General features: G+C 41.4%; 1 protein-coding gene and 1 pseudogene across 1 annotated transcript; both read left to right on the top strand.

Annotated features, from left to right (window-relative positions):
• Positions 1–629: 629 nt before the first annotated feature.
• LOC139455946 (uncharacterized) lies at positions 630–2,756 on the top strand (annotated as a pseudogene).
• Positions 2,757–7,260: 4,504 nt separating this feature from the next.
• On the top strand, positions 7,261–17,806 carry LOC139456392 (uncharacterized). The gene is made up of 4 exons (XM_071238083.1): positions 7,261–7,367; positions 11,422–11,629; positions 12,676–13,665; positions 14,815–17,806. The coding sequence occupies exons 1-3, from the start codon at positions 7,353–7,355 to the stop codon at positions 13,635–13,637; spliced, it is 1,185 nt and encodes a 394-aa protein (XP_071094184.1). The 5' UTR covers positions 7,261–7,352; the 3' UTR covers positions 13,638–13,665; positions 14,815–17,806.
• Positions 17,807–22,433: the final 4,627 nt, after the last annotated feature.

Genomic DNA, 22,433 nt, shown 5'->3' with positions numbered 1-22,433 from the left:
TTCCATTCATCCATCCTTTCGACATGTACCTGATTTGTCATATCCATAATATTGACATCTCTTTACTTAGGTTAGTTTAATGTTATACAGCTACCATGTAGGTACCGAAAGGTCAGCTTCGTCTTACCTTAGGTTTTGGTACAAGAGCAAGAATACTTCTAGGGAAGGCCCGGACACTTTTGTTCCTTTCCCAATTGTATTCGTTCCAAACATGGGTTTTTTATAACTTGTACTTTCTAATTAATTATTTAAGACGGGTTTTTTGGATTATTTCAGATAATCCAATCATGCCGCCAGTTTATATCAATCTGTGCTCTGAGGAAGAACTCGGGCTTATTCCGGGAATAGGGATGAAACTGGCCCGGAAGATTCTTCAGCTCAGAGAAACCTTAGGTGTACTGACGGAGCAAGATTTTCGTAATCTCCCCTCTATCAGGAACCCTGAACAGGCTCTAAGCACCATCTCCTTTGCCACTGGTACTCAAACTGCAGGCTCTTGGTCTCGCGGGATGGTGGGGCAACCTGCTTCTAGGCAAGCTGCACCATCCTAAACCAAAACACCTAAATCAGCATTTGGACAATTTACTCCAGCTACGGAAAGTACCTCGAGTAGGTTGTCGCAAGCTAAAATGTCCTATCAAGCAGTTCCTAGCCCTGATGTGGATGCTATCAACTCAAACCTAAAACAACTGGAACAAGCGGAGATCAACTTGCAGGCCAGGCGTAGAGGACTTACTCCACCAAGTTATAGTGCTCTCTTTGGCCGGTCGTAGGCAGCCACTCACGATCTCAGCAGGGAGATGAAGGTTTTCTCTGAGGTTCTTGCCAACCTGGAAGCCAGTAGCCCTAATGATCCTGGATACAGTCATCTTGCTAAGGCACCCATGCCTAACCCTCATTCTGAGGTCCAGGGTATGGAAGTGTTACGGCGGAGTTCTAGGACAAAGCCCAATACTGAGGAGATCGACCCTCGGATCCTCCAAGGTGATGAGGGGAATGTCCACCAGAGACAAGCTCTAACCCCGGGGCATAGGGAACAAAGGAGGACAGGCCAAACTAAATCTATGGCCCCTCAACCAATCCTAATTAACTCGGCCCAGGGGAATGATACACGTGAAACTCCATCCACCCAACGGGCCACTCCATCCAGGTCTCGTTATCCCAGGCCTGCTCAAGATTACAGTCCGGGAGAGAAGGCATCGCAGTACAGGGGATACCTAGACTCAGAGGAGGATCCACTTCTGCTCAAGCAGAATGGGGGTGTCCCCATTTGGCCTCCAACCGCGAGCACCCCTGTTGGGCCTAGAGAGGACATAAGGCAGAACGATGGGACATAACATGGTTTGTCCACATATGCCGAGGGGTACCCTAGGGTTAATCATGCCCAAAGGGATTACCCAGATTATGTGGATACGTATGGCCATTCATTTGGTAGCCGTCAATGTTCCCGTCCTCGTTGGTCCCCAATGTATGAAGAACAAGACCCTAAGGATTATTATTCTGTACGGGATCCTAACCAATGCCGGGTGGATGCTACACATCCTGGGGCCCGCATTCCAGCCAAGTGCGGGGAACTCCAGCCACTATGGGATCAATCTGGATTTTATAAAGAAGATCTGGCACATGCCCACAGAGATAGGCAAAGGATGTGTAAAGATAGGACAGAAAGAATCAGGAGGGCTCCTCACCATCAACCAGCCGCCTGGAGAGAGCCATTAGGTAACTCTTCGGATAACGAGTCAGATGAGGTACGTCCACAGCTGATTCAGAGGAGACGTAAAGCAGTTGTTGAAAAACCAACAGCTCCACTACCACGGATGTTATCATATGATGGTAGTGCAAGATGGTCCTCCTTCTATATGAAATTCAACGCTTCGCCTGATCTCAGGCCTGGAATGAGGAGGAGAAACTTGACAAGCTGTGTTACTGCCTTGCAGGGAAAGCAGCCGACTTCTTCGCCTTATTGCTAGAGAGAGATGAATTTATCTCCTTCCAAGGAATGGTAAAGAAACTCGAAAGGCGGTTTGGGAAACGGTCTCCTGCTGAGACTGCCCAACTGCAGTTTCCGAATCTTCGTCAGGGCTCAGACAAGTCATTGGAAGAATGGGCGGAGCGTGTACTCCAAGTAGCGATGGCTGCCTTTACAGATCTACCAGAGGACTTTGTGGAACAACAAGTGGTGCGGAGATTCTGCCAAGGATGCGCAAACAAAGAAGCTTCCCACTATGTTTCCAACCTGGGACTTAGAACACTGGAAGCAGCTATGGACGCAGTCCAAAAGTACTTCCAGAATACCCAGGCAGTCTATGGTAGACCAGTCATTCGACGTGATGTGAGACAATCGCACTTGGCCAATGATTCTGAGGAAGAATACATGGTTGCCCAAATGACACCTCGGTCAAATTATACCCCTTCACAGGATAAGCGGCAAACTCCATCACAACCTGTAAGGTTGAGTGTGGTGGACAGTTTGACCCGCCTGGAAGCTTGGGTTGCGGAGTTGTCAGAAGATATAAAAAAGCTGACGGCTATCGTGAGTCGACAATTAGAAGCCTTCATCATCACCAACTAGATCAGGGGAGTGCTTCAAGTGTGGAAAAACAGGTCATTTCCAGAGGGATTGTCAGAACAAATACAATGAAGGTGGTTGTGGAGAGAAGAAAGTCACATTCAGTGCTCAAGAAAAGTAGGGGAGAGACAGAAAAGCCAGACAAGATCCTTAGGAGTCTTAAAACCCTTCAGGATCGAGCACATAGGCCTAACCTTGATCCAATATGAAGAAGGCCATCCCCCATCACATTAGCCTGAACTTCCTTTGTCACCACCCCCTCCATTGTCGCCACCCACTTGACATCACCCATCCTCTCCGACGGCCCACACTCAGCCTACAGCTCTCGGGTCAACCAGTAACTTGGATGACGACCATTTGTCAATTCCAGAAATCATTTAGGCAATTAAAAAGTGAATCCATGTTTCTGGTACCAGTCCAAATCCAAGACCAGCACACAACTGCAGTGGTGGATACGGCGGCTGAGGTTACCATTATTTCGGACACTTATGAAAAACTCTCACAGAAGCCTGAGAAGAAGCAGGACATCAAGTTGAGAACTGTCGGCAGGGACTTACATATGTCCTCATTTGTAACACATCCACTCCAGTTACAACTAGGGTCTAAAACCTATTCGATTCCTGTAGTAGTGGGCCCAATCCAAGATGATGTTCTTCTGGGACTGGACTTTTTAGTTCCCCAAGGGGCACATCTTGACTTGACTCAACAGTTACTACAGATTGGATCGGATACCACTGAAATGACTCTATGACGTTCTCAAGAGGTACCGCAAGTTTCAAGAATCTCGGTTTTGAAGAAAACCCTCATTCAGCGTAACACGGTACAGCAATTTAAATGTCCAGTATCCAAGCAACTCTCAGTTTTCATGATAGAGCCACGCCTAACAAATAATGATCTTCTGATGCCAAGGACTTACCAAACTGGTGGAAGTGTAACCATTGTGTGCCTTTGTTAATGCCAGGCAACTTTACAGGGTAGGGCTATTCACCCTGTATGAATGGGTTTCCTTAATCTGACTTGGTCAGGACTGGAACTGAGTCCACCAATCTGGTCTAGATTCCAGGATTCTCATAGCAGCTTTGTCGTCTATTTAAGTTATGTGAACCAACTCGGTTGCCACCAAACAATCTGGTTGAGGATTTTCTTATTTAAGACGTATGACTAGTATTAATCATGAGTTAAGCGAACTGTCTCGGTTGATTGCACAACACTGCTGCCCAACCCTGCAGGGATTTTCTCATGTTTTGGTGAGGTCACCTGTTAGATCCTCCCTATCCCCTGATACCACAAGAGGGGGCTGGTCCAGAAAAGAGGGAGGAATGTAGTGATTGGTGCTTCCTCACTCGTACATTTGGTTACATCGGATTGGCCACCAGATGCTGCTTGTATGTTTCAGGGTGTGATCGAGGCACGTGATCAACTTACCCGCCAAATCTGACAGGTGACCACGGACAGATTGAGACTAGACAGCCAACTGAACGGACAGAACCCACAGAAGCTAACACGATCTCGATCTCCCCTGCATCAAGCTTACGCGTAAGCGCCTTTTCCCTATCACTAGGCTTTCACAACATTTATTTTAATACAACACAATTAATTTAAGATTATGGACATAGAACTCACCTGATTTGAGATGGCAACTTTACACAGGCCGATCTGTGCAGGTCTGTCATGTGCTGAGAAAGTATGCAGGGTATCAAAGCATGCATGTTAACAGCAGGTCAACACAGGTGTCAGCTTGGCCAGTCAGCCTACAGCTTCTGGACATGGGGCAATTAAAGAGGCCACACAGGCAGTGCAGTACACTGTGTTAGAGCTGACTGATAAATCTAAATGAAACAAACATCTAATCATGCTAATTACATTTTATAAAAATATGAATGTAAAAATCTGGAATGAAATTAATACAAATATATATCAAAACTACATAAGATGCAGAAATGTCCTTTTATCATTTGGAATTTTTTTAATCCCCCTTCCCAAATAAGAGAAATAAGCATTTGCAGTTAAAGAATATTTATCATACATAACAACTTGGTTTAATATTTTAAGCTGAAATGAATTACTGTATTCGCTGTGGTAAGAAACCGTAGTAATAAGTACCCAATCATTATAAGCGCCCCCTACTAGTAAGACAGAACACTGACATGACAGTCCATATTTTCTATCATTGAAAAAGTTTTAATTTGATCGACATTAGAGCTGAGTTTGTTTGCTAGATCAAGATCTCTGAAAACAAATTTAACTTGTTATGTATGGTTGTAATTTGTGTCCCTCTTTGTGAATTTCCTAAGAGCCTGTGGCACTTATTCAGCAAGTATGGTAGGGGTTTGCTTGCCCTAGGTGAATGAATGTCGCTTAAAGTTACCATTCTACCATGTGTATTTGGAAAACACTCCTTGCAGTCCTTGGGTCCTTGCAGGCAATATGAGGGTCCTGTAAAGTAATGAAATGGTGTGGTGTACTATATGTTTAGATAATTACTGTAGAGCCTGGAATGAATTAGTGATCATGTTGACAGTGGTTATGATTGATGGGTTAAATAACAGACGCCCATAACTGCTGTTGACCCGTGAAGATCCAGGGTAGAATAGGTCTTCAGCAACCCATGCTTGCCGTAAAGCGACTGCTGGTTATAAGGGGTGACTCACAGGATCAGGTGGTCAAGCCCGCTGACTTGGTTGATGCATGTCATCAATCCCAATTGCGTGGATCGATGCTCGTGATGTCAATCACTGGATTGTCTGGTCCAGACTGGATTATTTATAGACCGCAGTCATATAGCTGAAATATTGCTGAGTGTGGCGTAAAACAACAAACAAACAAACATAACTGCTCTTGATGCACTGTAGGTACAATGAATGTTGTTGTGGGTCCCTTGGGACGCTGTATAATTTTTTTTCTGCTTCCATTCTCCACATTTGTTCATACTTGATGCACATTTGTGCATCGCGTAAAACCCTGTATTATCATTATTATTATATTATATGCGTAGTTGTCATATGTTTAGCTAAACAAGATCGGCTAAGTGTATTGTTGTTTTAAACATTTTGTGGAACGTTTTTAGTTTGACAGCTGTTTGGCAATAAATAGCCTGTTTCTTGGTATATTTTTGAAGGTCTTGTGTTTCTGACAGCTCCACAAATGAATTTATTATAAAAGAAGTTCTTGACCTTTATCCCAATTTAATCCCATTGTCACACAATGTTAATGTGACTTGAGCCCCAAGTTGTGTGCATTAGACGGTCCCAAATTATAGTTTTCACCCTTGCCATTTCAAGCTGTCTTTTCCTTCCTCAGTATGGGCTCCACTCCATGTAGGAACATGTGTTAGCCATGTATGTGACATCAGTATGGGCTAAAAGCAAAAGTTGGAAGGTCAATTTTGATCCAAGTATAATAGAAAGGATCTGTTTTCTGGAAAAGAAATGCCTCAAACATGCCAGACTTCATGAAACAGGTATGTCCCATAGGCACCTTGGACAGCCAAATGACCAGAGGCAAACCCATATTATTATTTATTGATATTATATTTCTACGTTAAGAGTTTAGATAATAGTGAGGAGTTATTATTTAACATCACACTGGCAATATTTCAGCCATATCATGATGAGAGAATGTATACATTTAATAATATATAGATATAAACTATATAAAAACCTGCCGACAATGGACAGTAAAACAACTAGAGTATCAAAGATTTGTATGTAAAACTAGCATGTAACCATAAAATATGACTATTCATAACAATACATTTTAAAAATGGGCTATTGATCACAAGTGACTAAAGGTCACCATACTGGGGACCATGGGGACCTATGGTACATCAGCTACCTACACGGTTCCCAAGCTGGATTCCAAGCTCATGATATCAACCACTGGATTGTCTGGTCCAGACTCAATTATTTACAGATAGCCGTATAGCTGGAATATTGCTGAGTGCGGCGTTAAACAACAAACCAAACCAATCCTTTGCAGAATTTCCAGACAGTATGGTTGCCCAGGTTTTAATAAGCATGCAAAATAGGGCTTGTACTTACATACCCAACTGTATATAGAAATACCAACTTTTCAGATATGATTAACTCAAGAATAATTCAATCTGTACTCAGATAATTTACCATGTCTTTCTGTAATATTAACAATATGTACTAAGCAACAGATGTAATGGACAGTGGACAGATTGATGGAAGGTACGAGTGAGTAACATGGTTGAAGATGGCAGCAGCAAAGAATCCAGGTCTTTCCATCATGTCCATAATCTGAAACATTATTCTGCTTCTCCTTTGTTGAAAGCTTCAAGGGTACATTTTTAAGGACACTGTCTTTCCTGCTTAATTTTGCATTTTAGACAAATCTTAAACATGTTAAATAGAACATTTTGTGTGGCAGTCAAATGTCCCTGGTCAGGCAAGCATTTTAACACCCCAACTTCTTGAAACATCTCATGCTATTTAATCCTCAGTGAAAAAAAACCCTATTTGACCACTTATTAAAGACCTCTATACAGTATAATGCTGTGGTATTCATAAGATACACAAAGACCTTGTTAGAGTAAATATTGTTGAAATTTCAGATTGCCCCTTTTATTGCCGAGAGTGCCTAGATGATCAGTGTCTGTCATGTCTACAATTCTCCTGGGGTCGTGACAAACGCGGGCATCTAGACTGCCACTCCACCTGCTGGCTTGAGTGTTCCGCGACCTGTGACCCGGAAACCGGGGAGTGCCTGCCCACCTACAACCAGGACAACACCAGAGTCAACTATATCAAGTGTCATCACAATGGAACATGTATTGGTCAGTTAAATAGCTACATATTTTCTGCCTAAGTGAACCAGAAAAATGGAAATATGTCTCCAAAAATATAGTCAAGTGCTTTGAATGAATGTATGATATATTGTGCCTCGCTGCATATCTGTGATGTCACTGAAGGTGATAATGTCACACAGCCTCGACAGTCTTCTCTATACAAACACCCCCTCTGTACCAAGTCTTCTCTACACAAACACCCCCTCTGTCCCAAGTCTTCTCTACACAAACACCCCCTCTGTACCAAGTCTTCTGTACACAAACACCCCCTCTGTACCAAGTCTTCTCTACACAAACACCCCCTCTGTCCCAAGTCTTCTCTGCACAAACACCCCCTCTGTCCCAAGTCTTCTCTACACAAACAACCCCTCTGTCCCAAGTCTTCTCTGCACAAACACCCCCTCTGCACCAAGTCTTCTCTACACAAACACCCCCTGTCCCAAGTCTTCTCTGCACAAACACCCCCTCTGTTCCAAGTCTTCTCTACACAAACACCCCATCTATCCCAAGACTTCTCTACACAAACAACCCCTCTGTCCCAAGTCTTTTCTGCACAAACACCCCCTCTGTTCCAAGTCTTCTCTACACAAACACCCGATCTGTCCCAAGTCTTCTCTACACAAACACCCCCTCTGTCCCAAGTCTTCTCTGCACAAACACCCCCTCTCTCCCAAGTCTTCTCTACACAAACACCCCATCTCTCCCAAGTCTTCTCTACACAAACAACCCCTCTGTCCCAAGTCTTCTCTGCACAAACACCCCCTCTCTCCCAAGTCTTCTCTACACAAACACCCCATTTGTCCCAAGACTTCTCTACACAAACAACCCCTCTGTCCCAAGTCATCTCTGCACAAACACCCCCTCTGTTCCAAGTCTTCTCTACACAAACACCCCATCTGTCCCAAGTCTTCTCTACACAAACACCCCCTCTGTACCAAGTCTTCTCTACACAAACACCCCCTCTGTCCCAAGTCTTCTCTGCATAAACACTCCCTCTGTTCCAAGTCTTCTCTACACAAACACCCCCTCTGTCCCAAGTCTTCTCTACATATAATCCTTTCTTTCTAAGTCTTCTCTTCTTCTTTTCCAAGTTTTCTCTGCACATAATCTTTTCTTTCCCAAGTCTTCTCTACATATAATCTTTGCTTTTCCAAGTCTTCTCTACATATAACCCTTTCTTTTCCAAGTCTTCTCTACATATAATCTTTGCTTCTCCAAGTCTTCTCTACACATAACCCTTTCTTTTCCAAGTCTTCTCTGCACATAATGTTTTCTTTTCCAAGTCTTCTCTACACATAACCCTTTCTTTTCCAAGTCTTCTGTGCACATAACCCTTTCTTTTCCAAGTCTTCTCTACACATAACCCTTTCTTTTCCAAGTCTTCTCTACATATAACCCTTTCTTTTCCAAGTCTTCTCTACATATAATCTTCGCTTTTCCAAGTCTTCTCCACACATAACCCTTTCTTTTCCAAGTCTTCTCTACACATAACCCTTTCTTTTCCAAGTCTTCTTTACACATAACCCTTTCTTTTCCAAGTCTTCTTTACACGTAACCCTTTCTTTTCCAAGTCTTCTCTACACATAACCCTTTCTTTTCCAAGTCTTCTCGGCACATAACCCTTTCTTTTCCAAGTCTTCTCTACACATAACCCTTTCTTTTCCAAGTCTTCTCTACACATAACCCTTTCTTTTCCAAGGCTTCTCTACACGTAACCCTTTCTTTTCCAAGGCTTCTCTACACGTAACCCTTTCTTTTCCAAGTCTTCTCTACACGTAACCCTTTCTTTTCCAAGTCTTCTCTGCACATAACCCTTTCTTTTCCAACTCTTCCCTACACGTAACCCTTTCTTTTCCAAGTCTTCTCTGCACATAACCCTTTCTTTTCCAAGTTTTCTCTGCACATAATCTTTTCTTTCCCAAGTCTTCTCTACATATAATCTTTGCTTTTCCAAGTCTTCTCTACACATAACCCTTTCTTTTCCAAGTCTTCTCTACATATAATCTTTGCTTCTCCAAGTCTTCTCTACACATAACCCTTTCTTTTCCAAGTCTTCTCTGCACATAATGTTTTCTTTTCCAAGTCTTCTCTACACATAACCCTTTCTTTTCCAAGTCTTCTCTACACATAACCCTTTCTTTTCCAAGTCTTCTCTACATATAATCTTTGCTTCTCCAAGTCTTCTCTACACATAACCCTTTCTTTTCCAAGTCTTCTCTGCACATAATGTTTTCTTTTCCAAGTCTTCTCTACACATAACCCTTTCTTTTCCAAGTCTTCTTTACACATAACCCTTTCTTTTCCAAGTCTTCTCTACACGTAACCATTTCTTTTCCAAGGCTTCTCTACAAGTAACCCTTTCTTTTCCAAGTCTTCTCTACACGTAACCCTTTCTTTTCCAAGTCTTCTCTACACATAACCCTTTCTTTTCCAAGTCTTCTCTACGCATAACCCTTTCTTTTCCAAGTCTTCTCTACACATAACCATTTCTTTTCCAAGGCTTCTCTACACATAACCCTTTCTTTTCCAAGTCTTCTCTGCACATAATGTTTTCTTTTCCAAGTCTTCTCTACACTTAACCCTTTCTTTTCCAAGTCTTCTCTACACATAACCCTTTCTTTTCCAAGTCTTCTCTACACATAACCCTTTCTTTTCCAAGGCTTCTCTACACGTAACCCTTTCTTTTCCAAGGCTTCTCTACACGTAACCCTTTCTTTTCCAAGTCTTCTCTACACGTAACCCTTTCTTTTCCAAGTCTTCTCTACACATAACCCTTTCTTTTCCAAGTCTTCTCTACACGTAACCCTTTCTTTTCCAAGTCTTCTCTACACATAACCTTTTCTTTTCCAAGTCTTCGCTACATATAACCCTTTCTTTTCCAAGTCTTCTCTACATATAATCTTCGCTTTTCCAAGTCTTCTCCACACATAACCCTTTCTTTTCCAAGTCTTCTCTACATATAACCCTTTCTTTTCCAAGTCTTCTCTACACATAACCCTTTCTTTTCCAAGTCTTCTCTACACATACTAGTAACCGTTTCTTTTCCAAGTCTTCCCTACACAAAACCATTTCTTTTCAAGCTTTTCTCCACATACACACCCTTTCTGTTTCAAATATATCTTCGCCACACAAAACACCTTGTCTAAATAATATTGGTTGCTCTGCTCTGTTTGTTAAAATATTGTTTGCCAAAAGTTAAAATATTTCATGTTTTTCTTGTCAATATTAAAACACTCATTGAAACATTTTGCTTTTCCCTCACTTCCTTGCAGATATTTTATCTGATGTAATGTATATTTTCACCTACATACATGAATGTATATTATCGCATAGATACATGAATGTATATTATCGCATAGATACATGAATGTATATTATCGCATAGATACATGAATGTATATTATCGCATAGATACATGAATGTATATTATCGCATAGATACATGAATGTATATTATCGCATAGATACATGAATGTATACACAAAGAAAAATGGTAAGCACACCCTTATTTCTGAACCAAGACAAATGGCAAAAATCATGGCATGGGATGACTCACCACAGGAGCTTGGCGATACCAATGTCATCAGAACAAACATTTAAGAACAAGTAAATTGGTGAGTTGTGATTAAAATTACTGACATAAACATCATGGTAACACAGGTATTTTGTGGCGTTTGATAATCGCTTTCGTGCCATGGTCACACTATGTCATGGAATAAAACCAAGCTTAAGAAAGCAATTTTAACGTTTGGATATACTGCTTTTAGAGATACTCAAGGGTAGCATGCTGCACGGGCATACCATGCATGGCCTGTGAGCTTTCCTCATGCATGACTAATTACATCATCTCAAGAAAACATAATTCTTCCCGTAATTATATCTTTCATGACTGTTACAAATATTGAGACCAAACAATAATGAAATATATAAGGGTGTGCTTAACTTTTTTCTTTGTATATATATTATGTACATATATGAATATGCACATTGACCCCTGTCATGGTACAAATAGCAAATCTGAAGTATGAGTTCCTCTTTTGCAGAGTGTCCCCGCCAGTGTAGGTGTCGCGATGGACAGTGTGCGTCCTGCAGACGCGGGCACTATGGCCCCAAGACGATGTGTGTCCATCAGTGCAGTACAGGATGTGTGGGCAGCCGGTGTGATGGGGATACTGGCCACTGCACATATGGGTGTGAGCCTCTCTTGTACGGTGATCAGTGTGACCTGTCCTGTACTGGAGACTGCAGCAGGTGCGACAGACAGACAGGATTGTGCCCAACAACAACTACTACTACTACTACTACTAAATGTATGTGACACATACAAGTCAGTCTGCCCCCTTCAGCCACTAGTCCCAAACATTGTCTAGTGAAATGTATTGAAATCAATGGGGCTCAGCTGGAAGTCGCTACAGGGGGTGTAACAATAAGACAGCATCATCACTGGATCAGGTCCAGCATCCAGTACTCTGATCACTGATACCAAGCCACTATAGGATAACACATAATGCTGTCAGAATTAGATCAGTGCTCGTTGTAGGATTTTGGTTATGAAGTTGAAATGTTTGGAGTTCTTCCCTTTTTGTATTTTATTAACTGTCATGAAATTGGCAGGCAGTTTTGCCCATGTGACAGTAAGACTTGACTGAATTACTCTCTTTGTGTAGGTTAGTCAAACAACCTGGCAGGAAACAAAGAGAGCTTAATAATATGGAAGTTGGGTGTAAGATTTCTCTTCTTTACATTGCAAGGTACCATAAGTACTAGGTAACTCGGGTACACGGGTCGAATGGGTCCTGAGTAGGACCCGCGTACCCACAGTACTACCAGGACCCGTGGTTAGTCATGTGATATATAGTTTAATGACAAAATATCATTATAACTCCATGTTTACGCTACAAGTCACAAATGTTAGCATTTCTCTCTAACTATCCATGCATGACATCTGACTTTCACATGTTTGAATACAGCTACTGGTATTTTGAAAGAATTGAAAAAAGCAAACATTTACATGTTCACCTTACTGTTTTTAGCCTCTAACCCCACACTTTGAGATTCTGGGTTAGAATTTGTCCCCAGCAAGAGGTGCCTATGGTCAGGCTTTGTGGCTTTGTTGATAGTGTGTCATTGTACTCAAACATGACAGGGTTCAATGCTCATACTGTCAATCACTGTTTTATCTGGTCCAGATGTTTTTTAGAGCATTAAACAATTGAACGAAGAAGCATTGCTATTTTCTGCATACTTGTCTTGTCTAGTCTGTATATTTTGCCTGACAATTGTGAGTGTCATTGTAGGGCCAGAGAAGGATGCATCAGAAGATGAAGGGAGAAGTCTACCTGAAAAACTTGCCATTGGTGCTGGAATTGTTGTGTCCCTTTTTGTTGTGGTGTGTGTGTTCAAGTGGTGCCAGAGACAGAATACACCCAGTGAATACAGTGATGACGATAGCAATGACCTCGAGATGCTGCCAGCGGCACAAACCCAGCTGTCACCCTCGCAGAACAGTGGTCCTATTACACCAGAATACAATTCCAGGAATTATGTTTTGGATGCGGATACCCTTTTGTTTGACACTGGCAGGGAGGAGGAAGTGGGGGGAGAAAATGAGTCGATGCCTCAACCCTCAGCCCCTCCCCCACTGGAATTCAGTGAACCAGCACAGCCACCATACCGGGAACCAGCTCAGTCACCATACCGGGAACCTGCACAGTCACCATACCAGGAACCTGCACAGCCATCATACTGGGAACCAGCACAGCCACCATACCGGGAACCAGCTCAGTCACCATACCAGGAACCAGCTCAGTCACCATACCGGGAACCTGCACAGTCACCATACCGGGAACCTGCACAGCCATCATACCGGGAACCAGCACAGCCACCATACCGGGAACCTGCACAGTCACCATACCGGGAACCAGCACCGCCTTCATACTGGGAACCAGCACAGCCACCATACCGGGAACCAGCACAGCACTCATACCGAGAACCAGCACAGCCACCATACCGGGAACCAACACAGCACTCATACCGGGAACCAGCACAGCCACCCTATCGAGAACCAGCACAGCACTCATACCGGGAACCAGCAGAGTCACCATACCGAGTACCTTCACAGCCACCATACCGGGAACCAGCAGAGTCCCCTTCTCAACCTGTACCCTCAGCCTCCTGGGAGGCTCCTCCACCGTCCAGACCTTATGAAGCCCCCCCAGCATACAGCTCTCTCTTCCCTGACCAGTCTTCCAAGCACTAGCACATCCCAGTCCACTCCGTAACACACGGTAATATAACTGAAATACTTTTCAAGGCAGCATCTCCCTCGCTCACTCTCTTCCTTGGACTTCAGCAGAAGTACCTTGCACTTCAGTAGAAGTAAGCAAGGCATGTGTTAAACTTAAAGAGTCTTATAATTATGTAACTGTACTGATCAAATTTATATGATAGGAGCAAAATTTTATCAAAAGAATCAAGTGACATTAATCTGACATCCCTAATTTTGGCTCAAGATGCATTTCCTACATTAGTAAAGATATCATAACAGGGGGAAATATCTTTCCTATGTTTGTTTTTACCAAAACCTGTTTAATTTTGGACAGATATTATGCTTTTATTTCTTCTTGTATCGGTGTCATGTGGGTATATTTGTAATGTTGTGTAGTCTTGATGATGTTACGGGTAATAGAGGCGGCCCATGATGTGCACCCCACTGAGGATCTGGGTAGAATGTTTCCCAGGCACCCATTGTCATTCGTTAGAGGAAATTAAATTTGGAACCTGTGGGGACATGGGTTAGAATCAGTCCCTGGCAACCCCTGGCAACCTAATGGATTTGGTGGGGTGGTGAGACTCGGTGACTTGGCTGATACCGTGACTGCATGGATCATTGCTCATAATATTAAGCATTAGGTTGTGAGTATTGCTGTGTGTGATGTTAAACAGAAAATACACACACATGCTTTTTTACCATTATTTATGGAACGTTTTACTCACCTTAATATTTTTTAAGGCTTTATCATTGATAGGGTATAGGTAATGGTTCATTCAACATGTGCATGTGTGGTGTTTTGTAAAATGACTCTTTTGTGATTGTGAAGAAACTGTTACCCTTGCTTTTATCACAAATGACCAGCATGTACACCAGCAGAAATATTCTGAGCCCATAAAATTCCACTGAAATAGATTTTGACAGTTAACTTGAGGCCGGATTTAAAAAAACCAAAAACTTATGAAGTCCTTTCACATTCACAATAAGTGGATGTATTTATTTCTTTGCTGCTTTTGATAAATAACAGGCATTAAAGAACAAACTGAAACAGCATCATGTGCATATAGTAATGACTGGAATGTCCTTTCCTTATATCATGTATATGTAACTGTATTTCATTGCTTTCTTACGTCTTTGGTAATGCAGTCTTGTGTTGATGTCACAGTGTGTAGAGTTGATGATCTTACTTACATCTCCAAGCCTCTCGGACAGAAAAGGACAACGCCCTAGCTTTTCGTATGAAGAAACTTTTTTAAGAAAAACAACTAATCCAGTGGGTTTTGTTTATGAATACATTTTGTATATAAAATGCCAAGTGCTTTCAACTAATTATTAATAACACAGGTAGTTTTTATATGGTGCAATATATTTTCTTGATGCCATTAGTTGTGTATTCAAGCATGGCTGGTCTCATTAAATCATGTTCTCAAATTGTTTTAATAGATCCGTAATATCTGCACATTGTACAATATTGTGCTGTCATACAGCAGGTTACTTACAATGGGTTGTGGTCAAATGGTTGCTTACTTACAATGGGTTGTGGTCAAATGGTTGCTTACTTACAATGGGTTGTGGTCAAATGGTTGCTTACTTACAATGGGTTGTGGTCGAATGGTTGCTTGGTGTTATTTAATAGTTCTCATGAGACACAATCTAGGGAGTGGTATTTTACATGTTACTCACATCAAATTATGTTTGTATAGCAGCCGAACCAAAAATGAATCATTGTGTTGAAAACCTAATGACGCACTGAATGAAACCCGGGTAGAGTAAATGGTTGTCATTGCTTTGTATTGGCTGGCTTCAACATGAGAGAACAGCACTACTGGAATCCTTTTTGGTGTTGAAAAAAAATAAATGTTTTCAGTGCAGTCCATGATGTCTGTTGCAGCATTATGCAGGATTTACTTGACACAAATTCCAGAGAGCTTGATCTGCCTGATGTGATCTATGGATTCCAGGAAAACTGTCCTCTCCAAACTCTGAAGGGGCAATTATGGAACTGATATTCTGGTTCATAGTTACCCATGAAGCCTATGGGGATGAAGTCAACAGGAAGGGATGGTACTCATTGATTTTAAAAGGCATTTGTGATCATAATTATGACTTCAAGGACATAAACAAAGACAGGTGTTCTCCAATTCAGAAATATTCAACATGCCTGAAAAATATCACAGAAATACAGTTTGCCGACAATGAATTGTCCAAGACCATTGTTATTTTAGGAGAAGGTACCCAGACCTTCCTGTCACTGAAATGCACAATCTTGGGAACAAGCATTGTTCAATTATAGACTCTGCAGCCTATGACCACTGACAATTTTGGTGAAATGTCTGTCTGTATCTCGTTGGTGAACCATGAAAGAACACACATTCTTTGTTATGTTTTCTATGTATTTGTTATCGCATGACAAGTTTATATGTGTTTTCATTTATATATATGTATATATATATATATATGGTTTTACAATGATGTGTACACATGTACATGATTTTTGGGTATGAGTGAGTGAGTGAGTTGGGTTTAACACAGCTTTTAACAGTATTCCAGTTCACAAGCACAGGTATGGTGCTGACAAACCTAGAAATATAATCGAACCGAACCTGGATTCGAACCCACAATCATAGGTTTCTGGCGTGCCCAAGGGACACAACTCTGCACAGCGAATTGCAGCGCCTCAGACGATTAGGTCACCCATGCCCCATATTGGGGCACTAAACACTATTTGAGAAAAGTAGCACAGAATGACTATAGTATCTAGACACCATCACACCCATGCCCCCTGTTTCCAGTATGTTATTGTTTTGGGGTCGGTTGGGTAGCCTAGTGGTTAAGGTGTTCGCTCTTCACGCTGTAGTTGCAGGTTTGATTCCCCACATCTATACAATGTGTGAAGCCCGTTTCTGGTTTCCACGGTGATATTGCTAAAAACGCTGTAAAATACAACTCACTCATTGCTATGGTGGTACAGTCATGAAAGACTAGCTACATTTGTGTAACCATGGAGTTATCATGATATAACATTTATTCAAAGTTTTCATATTAGATACACAGCAAGTGCTTTTATAAGTTATCATGGTGTAACATTTATACCAGATTTCGTATAATTTTAGAACAGCAAGATATAAGGAATTAGGAAAAAATCAGATACAAAATATTAGTAGTTTCCTAAGGTAATGGGAACCCATCTCCCAGACATTCTATTATACATAGTTTAATAGATTTAAAGCTATTAAATACTAGCCAGAGGTAACAAGATCCCATCCCCCAGACATACTACTCTATAAGACAAAAGTTATGTCTACATAGTTTTATAGATTGCCTTGAACTATTTTATTAAGTAAAGTGAGTGAGTATTGTTTTACACCGCTTTAAGCAATATTCCAGCATTATCACGGCGGGGTACACCAGAAATGGGCTTCACACATTGTACCCATGTCGGGAATCAAACTCGGGTCTTCGGTGCGACGAGCTAACGCTTTAACCATTAGGCTACCCGACCGCCCCTATATAAGTAAATATGTCATTACCTATATTAGAATAACATTCAGTAATTACTTCAATTTAGACTTTAGATTAGCCCCATACAAGCTTGTCTATTGTGATACCATAATCTCTTTCCAAGCACCCGGGGGCACGGGTGGCCCAGTCGACTAAGGCGCCACGATTCGCTGTGCAGAGTTGCGTCCCTTGGACACGCCAGAAACCTATGATTGTGGGTTCGAATCCCTGTTCGCCCCTATTATGTTTCTAGGTTTGTCAGCACCATACCTGTAATTGTGGGTTTCACTGAAGTGGTAAACGTCTGAGACCTGCGTCACTTCGGGCTTTCCTCCCACATTAAGCTGACACACCGTGATATAACTGGAATACTGTTAAAAGCGGAGTAAAACCTAACTCACTCACACACTTTCCCAGCACCCATGAAATTAATCGACAAGATTAGTGCAAGTCCAACAGGATTAAGTATTCCCCTATGTCTAGCCATTCATTTACCATAGGGCACACCCAATTGTGTATCAACCAATCATATTCCTTTTTATTGTTCTAATCTTTGTTAAATAGATACAGAAGCAAGATGTTAAGCAGGGTTTTGACGCTCATACCAAGCAGACCTCTCTCCCACAGCCCAGAGGGTGTACCGACTATGCAGCATCCACAGCTATAGTTAAGATATTCTTTATTGTTCATGTTTCTTGTAAATAAAATTGTAATATGTCTCCTGTGACTCTGGCTCTTTGCTGACTAATTCCCCAAGAAATCCAGCACTCCATTTGGAAGGTTTTGTACTTCAGAACAGAACCATAATAGAATAAACAAACCCAGTGGACAGTTAGCTTTAACATGTATGCAACTGTGTTATGATGGATGTTCCTCCATGTTGAGTATTCACAACCTTGTTATACTTTCCTATTTCAACAAAGTTGTAGTTGGCATATGTTATGACGTGAATTGACTGTTGGTAACCTTTGGTTAATGTATTACATTACATCCCCAACCCCACCACCCCAATCCCAAACCCCAATACCTTGGTTACATCTGAAAAACACCAGAATTACTGCATGGGCTTCCTTGTCTCTCCAGTTACTTGAGGCTCCCCTGTTTCCTAGTTGACTCCTGGCAACAAGATCCTCCACGAAGAATAAAACAAACTATTTCACTTTCTTTGGTATACACAAGATGGTCCTGAGAAAAGATATTTCGCCAGAAAATCTACCAGTGCCAAGACCGGACACCTTTATGACAAGATATCATATCAATTCAGTGCAAACAACATGATAATTATCAAGCCAACATAATGCCGTCTCTGCGTCCCTAAAGGCAGAGAAAATAATTTGGCTGATAGTGCAAAATGACCGAGCCAGGACAGCCGGAACCGCTAGAGGCGATGATGAGGATCCAAATACAATCGCTGATGCAGATTAGCATGACCTTGGCTATATTTAGCCTCGACTCAGGGAATTCGAACAGACATAGACTGTGCCAAGTTCTACAGGCATCCACAAACCTGGGACACCGATCACGAAGATTCCAGAAGAAATAACTTGGAGGAAGAGGATTCCTTTGATTTGTTACTGACAAAACCCAAAGAGGATACCCACGGCAATCAATCGGAAAAAGAAGATCGTGAGTCTGCCAATCACCAGATGATCAATGAATTAAGATGTTTTCGGTGACGGCAAAAACGGCTGGCAATGTGTCTGATGATCTTGCCAAAACTGTTAAAGAGGGGCTACCCATACAATCCAACATGTCTAAGATAAAGGATGTTGTGGGTCACGATAAGATGCCTAAAAGCTGGGGGTTTGACATGTAAACGGACGATAAACTAGGACACATACATACTAAAGATCGCGAGGCGACAGTGCTTGCCGCAAGAGGCGACTAACGGGATCGGGTGATCAGGCTCGCTGACTTGGCTGATGCATGTCATCGTATCTAAATTGCTTGGATCGATGCTCATGGCACAAACAGCATTAAATGGCATTAACAAAACTTAATTTTTGTGCTGGTTATTTATCATAGAGGGAGGGTGGTTATGAGTTTTGTCTTAGAACTGATTTATATTTTGCCCCAACCTTACCCCACCCCCATTTAATGTAACTTTGTTAGGACTTCCAAACTACAGGTTAACTTGTTTTAACTTTCGTTCCTTTTTTCTTACATTAGACCGTATGGTGTCTAAAATACAGCTTACATTGACCAACTCGTTACTCAATGGGGAAGACGAGCAGCACTGTTCACAGAATGTTTATGAAACAGTACAGCTGCTGGACACCGTGAAGGTTTACAGTGTCACGTATTGAATCAACCACAAACACAAATGAAGTTGTAATACAGATTTATTCCCTCCCTTAAAGTAATTTTAAATCCCAATAACAATATCTAAATTCAAACTAATACCAAATTAACTAACACAACTAACTAAACTAGCTTCTCCTACCAATAACAATACTACCACCTACTAATAATACTAATATCTTAATACTAACAGTACAACTTGCTTACCCTTGTCAAACTTGGTGAAGGTATGCTTCCTATAGAGCATATCATTCTCAATATAGTAAGAGGAAGTACTATGCCTGGTCTCCCTAATTTTCCCTTCCTTCACTAATTTCCTGACTTTGTCCAAACTGGAATCCTGTTGTTGCTGGGTAATGAACTCACCTCGACTCAATGTCAGCCCCACAGGTTTCAGTGCCTTCAGTGGTTTCATGCCTTCTTGTCTTACTCTTCTTTGGCCTCTTGTTTCCACAGCACTTACCATCTGGATATCATCCTTATCCCACGTCTGATCTAGATCGCTTGGTTCTCTCACTCCTGGAATATTGCCTAATATCAGGTCACAGAGTGGTGTGTCCATACATGCAGCTCTTACCTTTCCAGTATAAAAGGGTGTGTCCACGGTAATCCATGCTACGGGAAGTATTAGCACCCTACTATCAGCCAACTTACAAGATTGTGTTTCTGAGGACAAACATTCATCCTCTACCTTTGACCTCTTCACTATTACGCCAGTACAGCCACTGTCTCTCAGGACATCCACTGGCTTGCAATTTACCTTTCCCTTGTGAATAGGCATGTTGTGGTCTGTAGTAAACATGCTTCCTCAGGCTACATCTGGTTCACTCACCCTCTCTGAAGTTGTGGCATCACCATCTACAACTTCAGGTATTCTTGCCTCAACATCTGTACCATCTGGAAGGACTGCAGACACGTTACTGGTGTATTCACTTACTTGGATACTTGCCACGTTATATTTGGGTTTCTTACACTGTGCTGCCAAATGTCCAATTTGACTACAGTTGTAACCTGTCCTTTCTTTAATAGGAATAAATGGTTTGGGTTTTGTACCACCTGGCGCCTTGTTCTCTCCTGGTTTACCTCGGACCTCTGTTTTGTCATGTTGACCAAAACTGCCTTGCTTACCATATCTAACAGGACATGTACCTCTGGCTTCTATAAATTGTTCTGCTAGTCTGGCCATTTCCATAGCATCTTTTGGTTTTCTCTCTTTCAAGAATATACTAAGATCCCTTCCAGTTACATTTAAAATCTGTTCACGCAACAATAAATCTTTCACACCTTCAAAAGTCTTTTGAGTACCACTAAGCTCAATCCATCTGTTGAAATAGTTCTCAATTCTAACTACAAACTGTGTGAATATCTCACCTGTATCAGTTTTAGCAGTCCTAAATTTCTGATGAAATCCCTCCTCTGTCATTTCATAGCGTTTTAGCAACGCAGTCTTAACAGCAGTATAATCTTCTGCGTCATCTACACTTAATCTGGAGTATACTTCCAAAGCCTTACCTTTTAGTAGCGTACAAAGATATGCTGCCCAATGACAAGGCTTCCAACCTTGTGCTACACTTACCCGTTCAAACCGTTGAAGATATGCATCAATGTTGTCATTGCGGTCTTCAAACGGAGGCATCTTAGGCATCTTAGGTGCAGCACCTGTTTGTTTCTCTCCTACCTGTCCTTCATAATTTCCAGCATAACTCTTTTCTAACTTGGCTAATTCTATTCTCTCCTCTGATTGCACTCTTAATTTTTCTTTCTCCCATTCTAACTTTTCTCTCTCTTTTCTCTCCTCCAATTCTAATTTTTCTTTCTCCCATTCTAACTTTTCTCTCTCCTTTCTCTCCTCCAATTCTAATTTCTTGATTTCCCGCTCCCTTGCTCTTTCCTCTCTTTCCAACTTTTCCTTCTCTTTCTCTCTCTCTAACTCAGTTTGTTCTTTTACAAACTTGCTCAAATCATTTTGCTCATACCCTAAACTCTGACCTAATTTGATAATCTTTTCAAGATCCATATCTAGCTGTATGGTGATAGTATGAAGTACAAGTACAGTTAAACCCAGCAGGCTTAGTCTTGGACAACTGTGAATAATGAATGCTACCAATAGGAACTTAGACTATACAAAAGTACATTCCTGCATAGAATGGAACCCAAAAATATAAAATTCCAAACAATAGCCTAATCTGACCAATAAATGAAATACACCCTACCAACCTTGCTTCTAACACGTACACTCAAGGATGTAGAAGTGGTACCGGAGGTCCTATCACACCTCTAGCCAAAAAAATACTACAAGGATAAACCATCAAGGAAGTAACTCCTAATCTCTCATTGAATGATGGTCTGAGTTAATTCAATAGTGACAATAATTAAATATCCCACCGCTGCCACCAAAATGTCACGTATTGAATCAACCACAAACACAAATGAAGTTGTAATACAGATTTATTCCCTCCCTTAAAGTAATTTTAAATCCCAATAACAATATCTAAATTCAAACTAATACCAAATTAACTAACGCAACTAACTAAACTAGCTTCTCCTACCAATAACAATACTACCACCTACTACTAATACTAATATCTTAATACTAACAGTACAAATGTCTACTACTACTAATACAACTATCTCCTACTAACAATACAACTATCATGATACACTATCCTAATGCTAATAGTCTACTTCTAACAATACTAACACTAATACAGATGTTCTAAGAATAACACAACTAATACACAGTAAAACTTTGTGTGTGTATATATATACAACAACACACAACCACAAAAAAACACCAAAAGATACAAAGCCACTCCACTGTCACTGTCACAACAGTTCTATACAGAACTTTAGAATCTCTGATGTTATTGAGCAGTTCATACGAGAATTCTTCCTCGTAATAACGAATGGTGATCTTTCCACCCAGGCGATGTTGTCCCCACGGAGTTAGGGGTGCCTGTTTACATGGATGCCACGGCTGTG

Source organism: Haliotis cracherodii, unplaced genomic scaffold (genome assembly GCF_022045235.1).
Source record: "Haliotis cracherodii isolate W230 unplaced genomic scaffold, xgHalCrac1.p SCAF_11, whole genome shotgun sequence".
NCBI lineage: Eukaryota > Metazoa > Mollusca > Gastropoda > Lepetellida > Haliotidae > Haliotis > Haliotis cracherodii.
The sequence above is the reverse complement of the archived record's forward strand: the minus strand, read 5'-3'. Positions and strand labels throughout refer to the sequence as shown.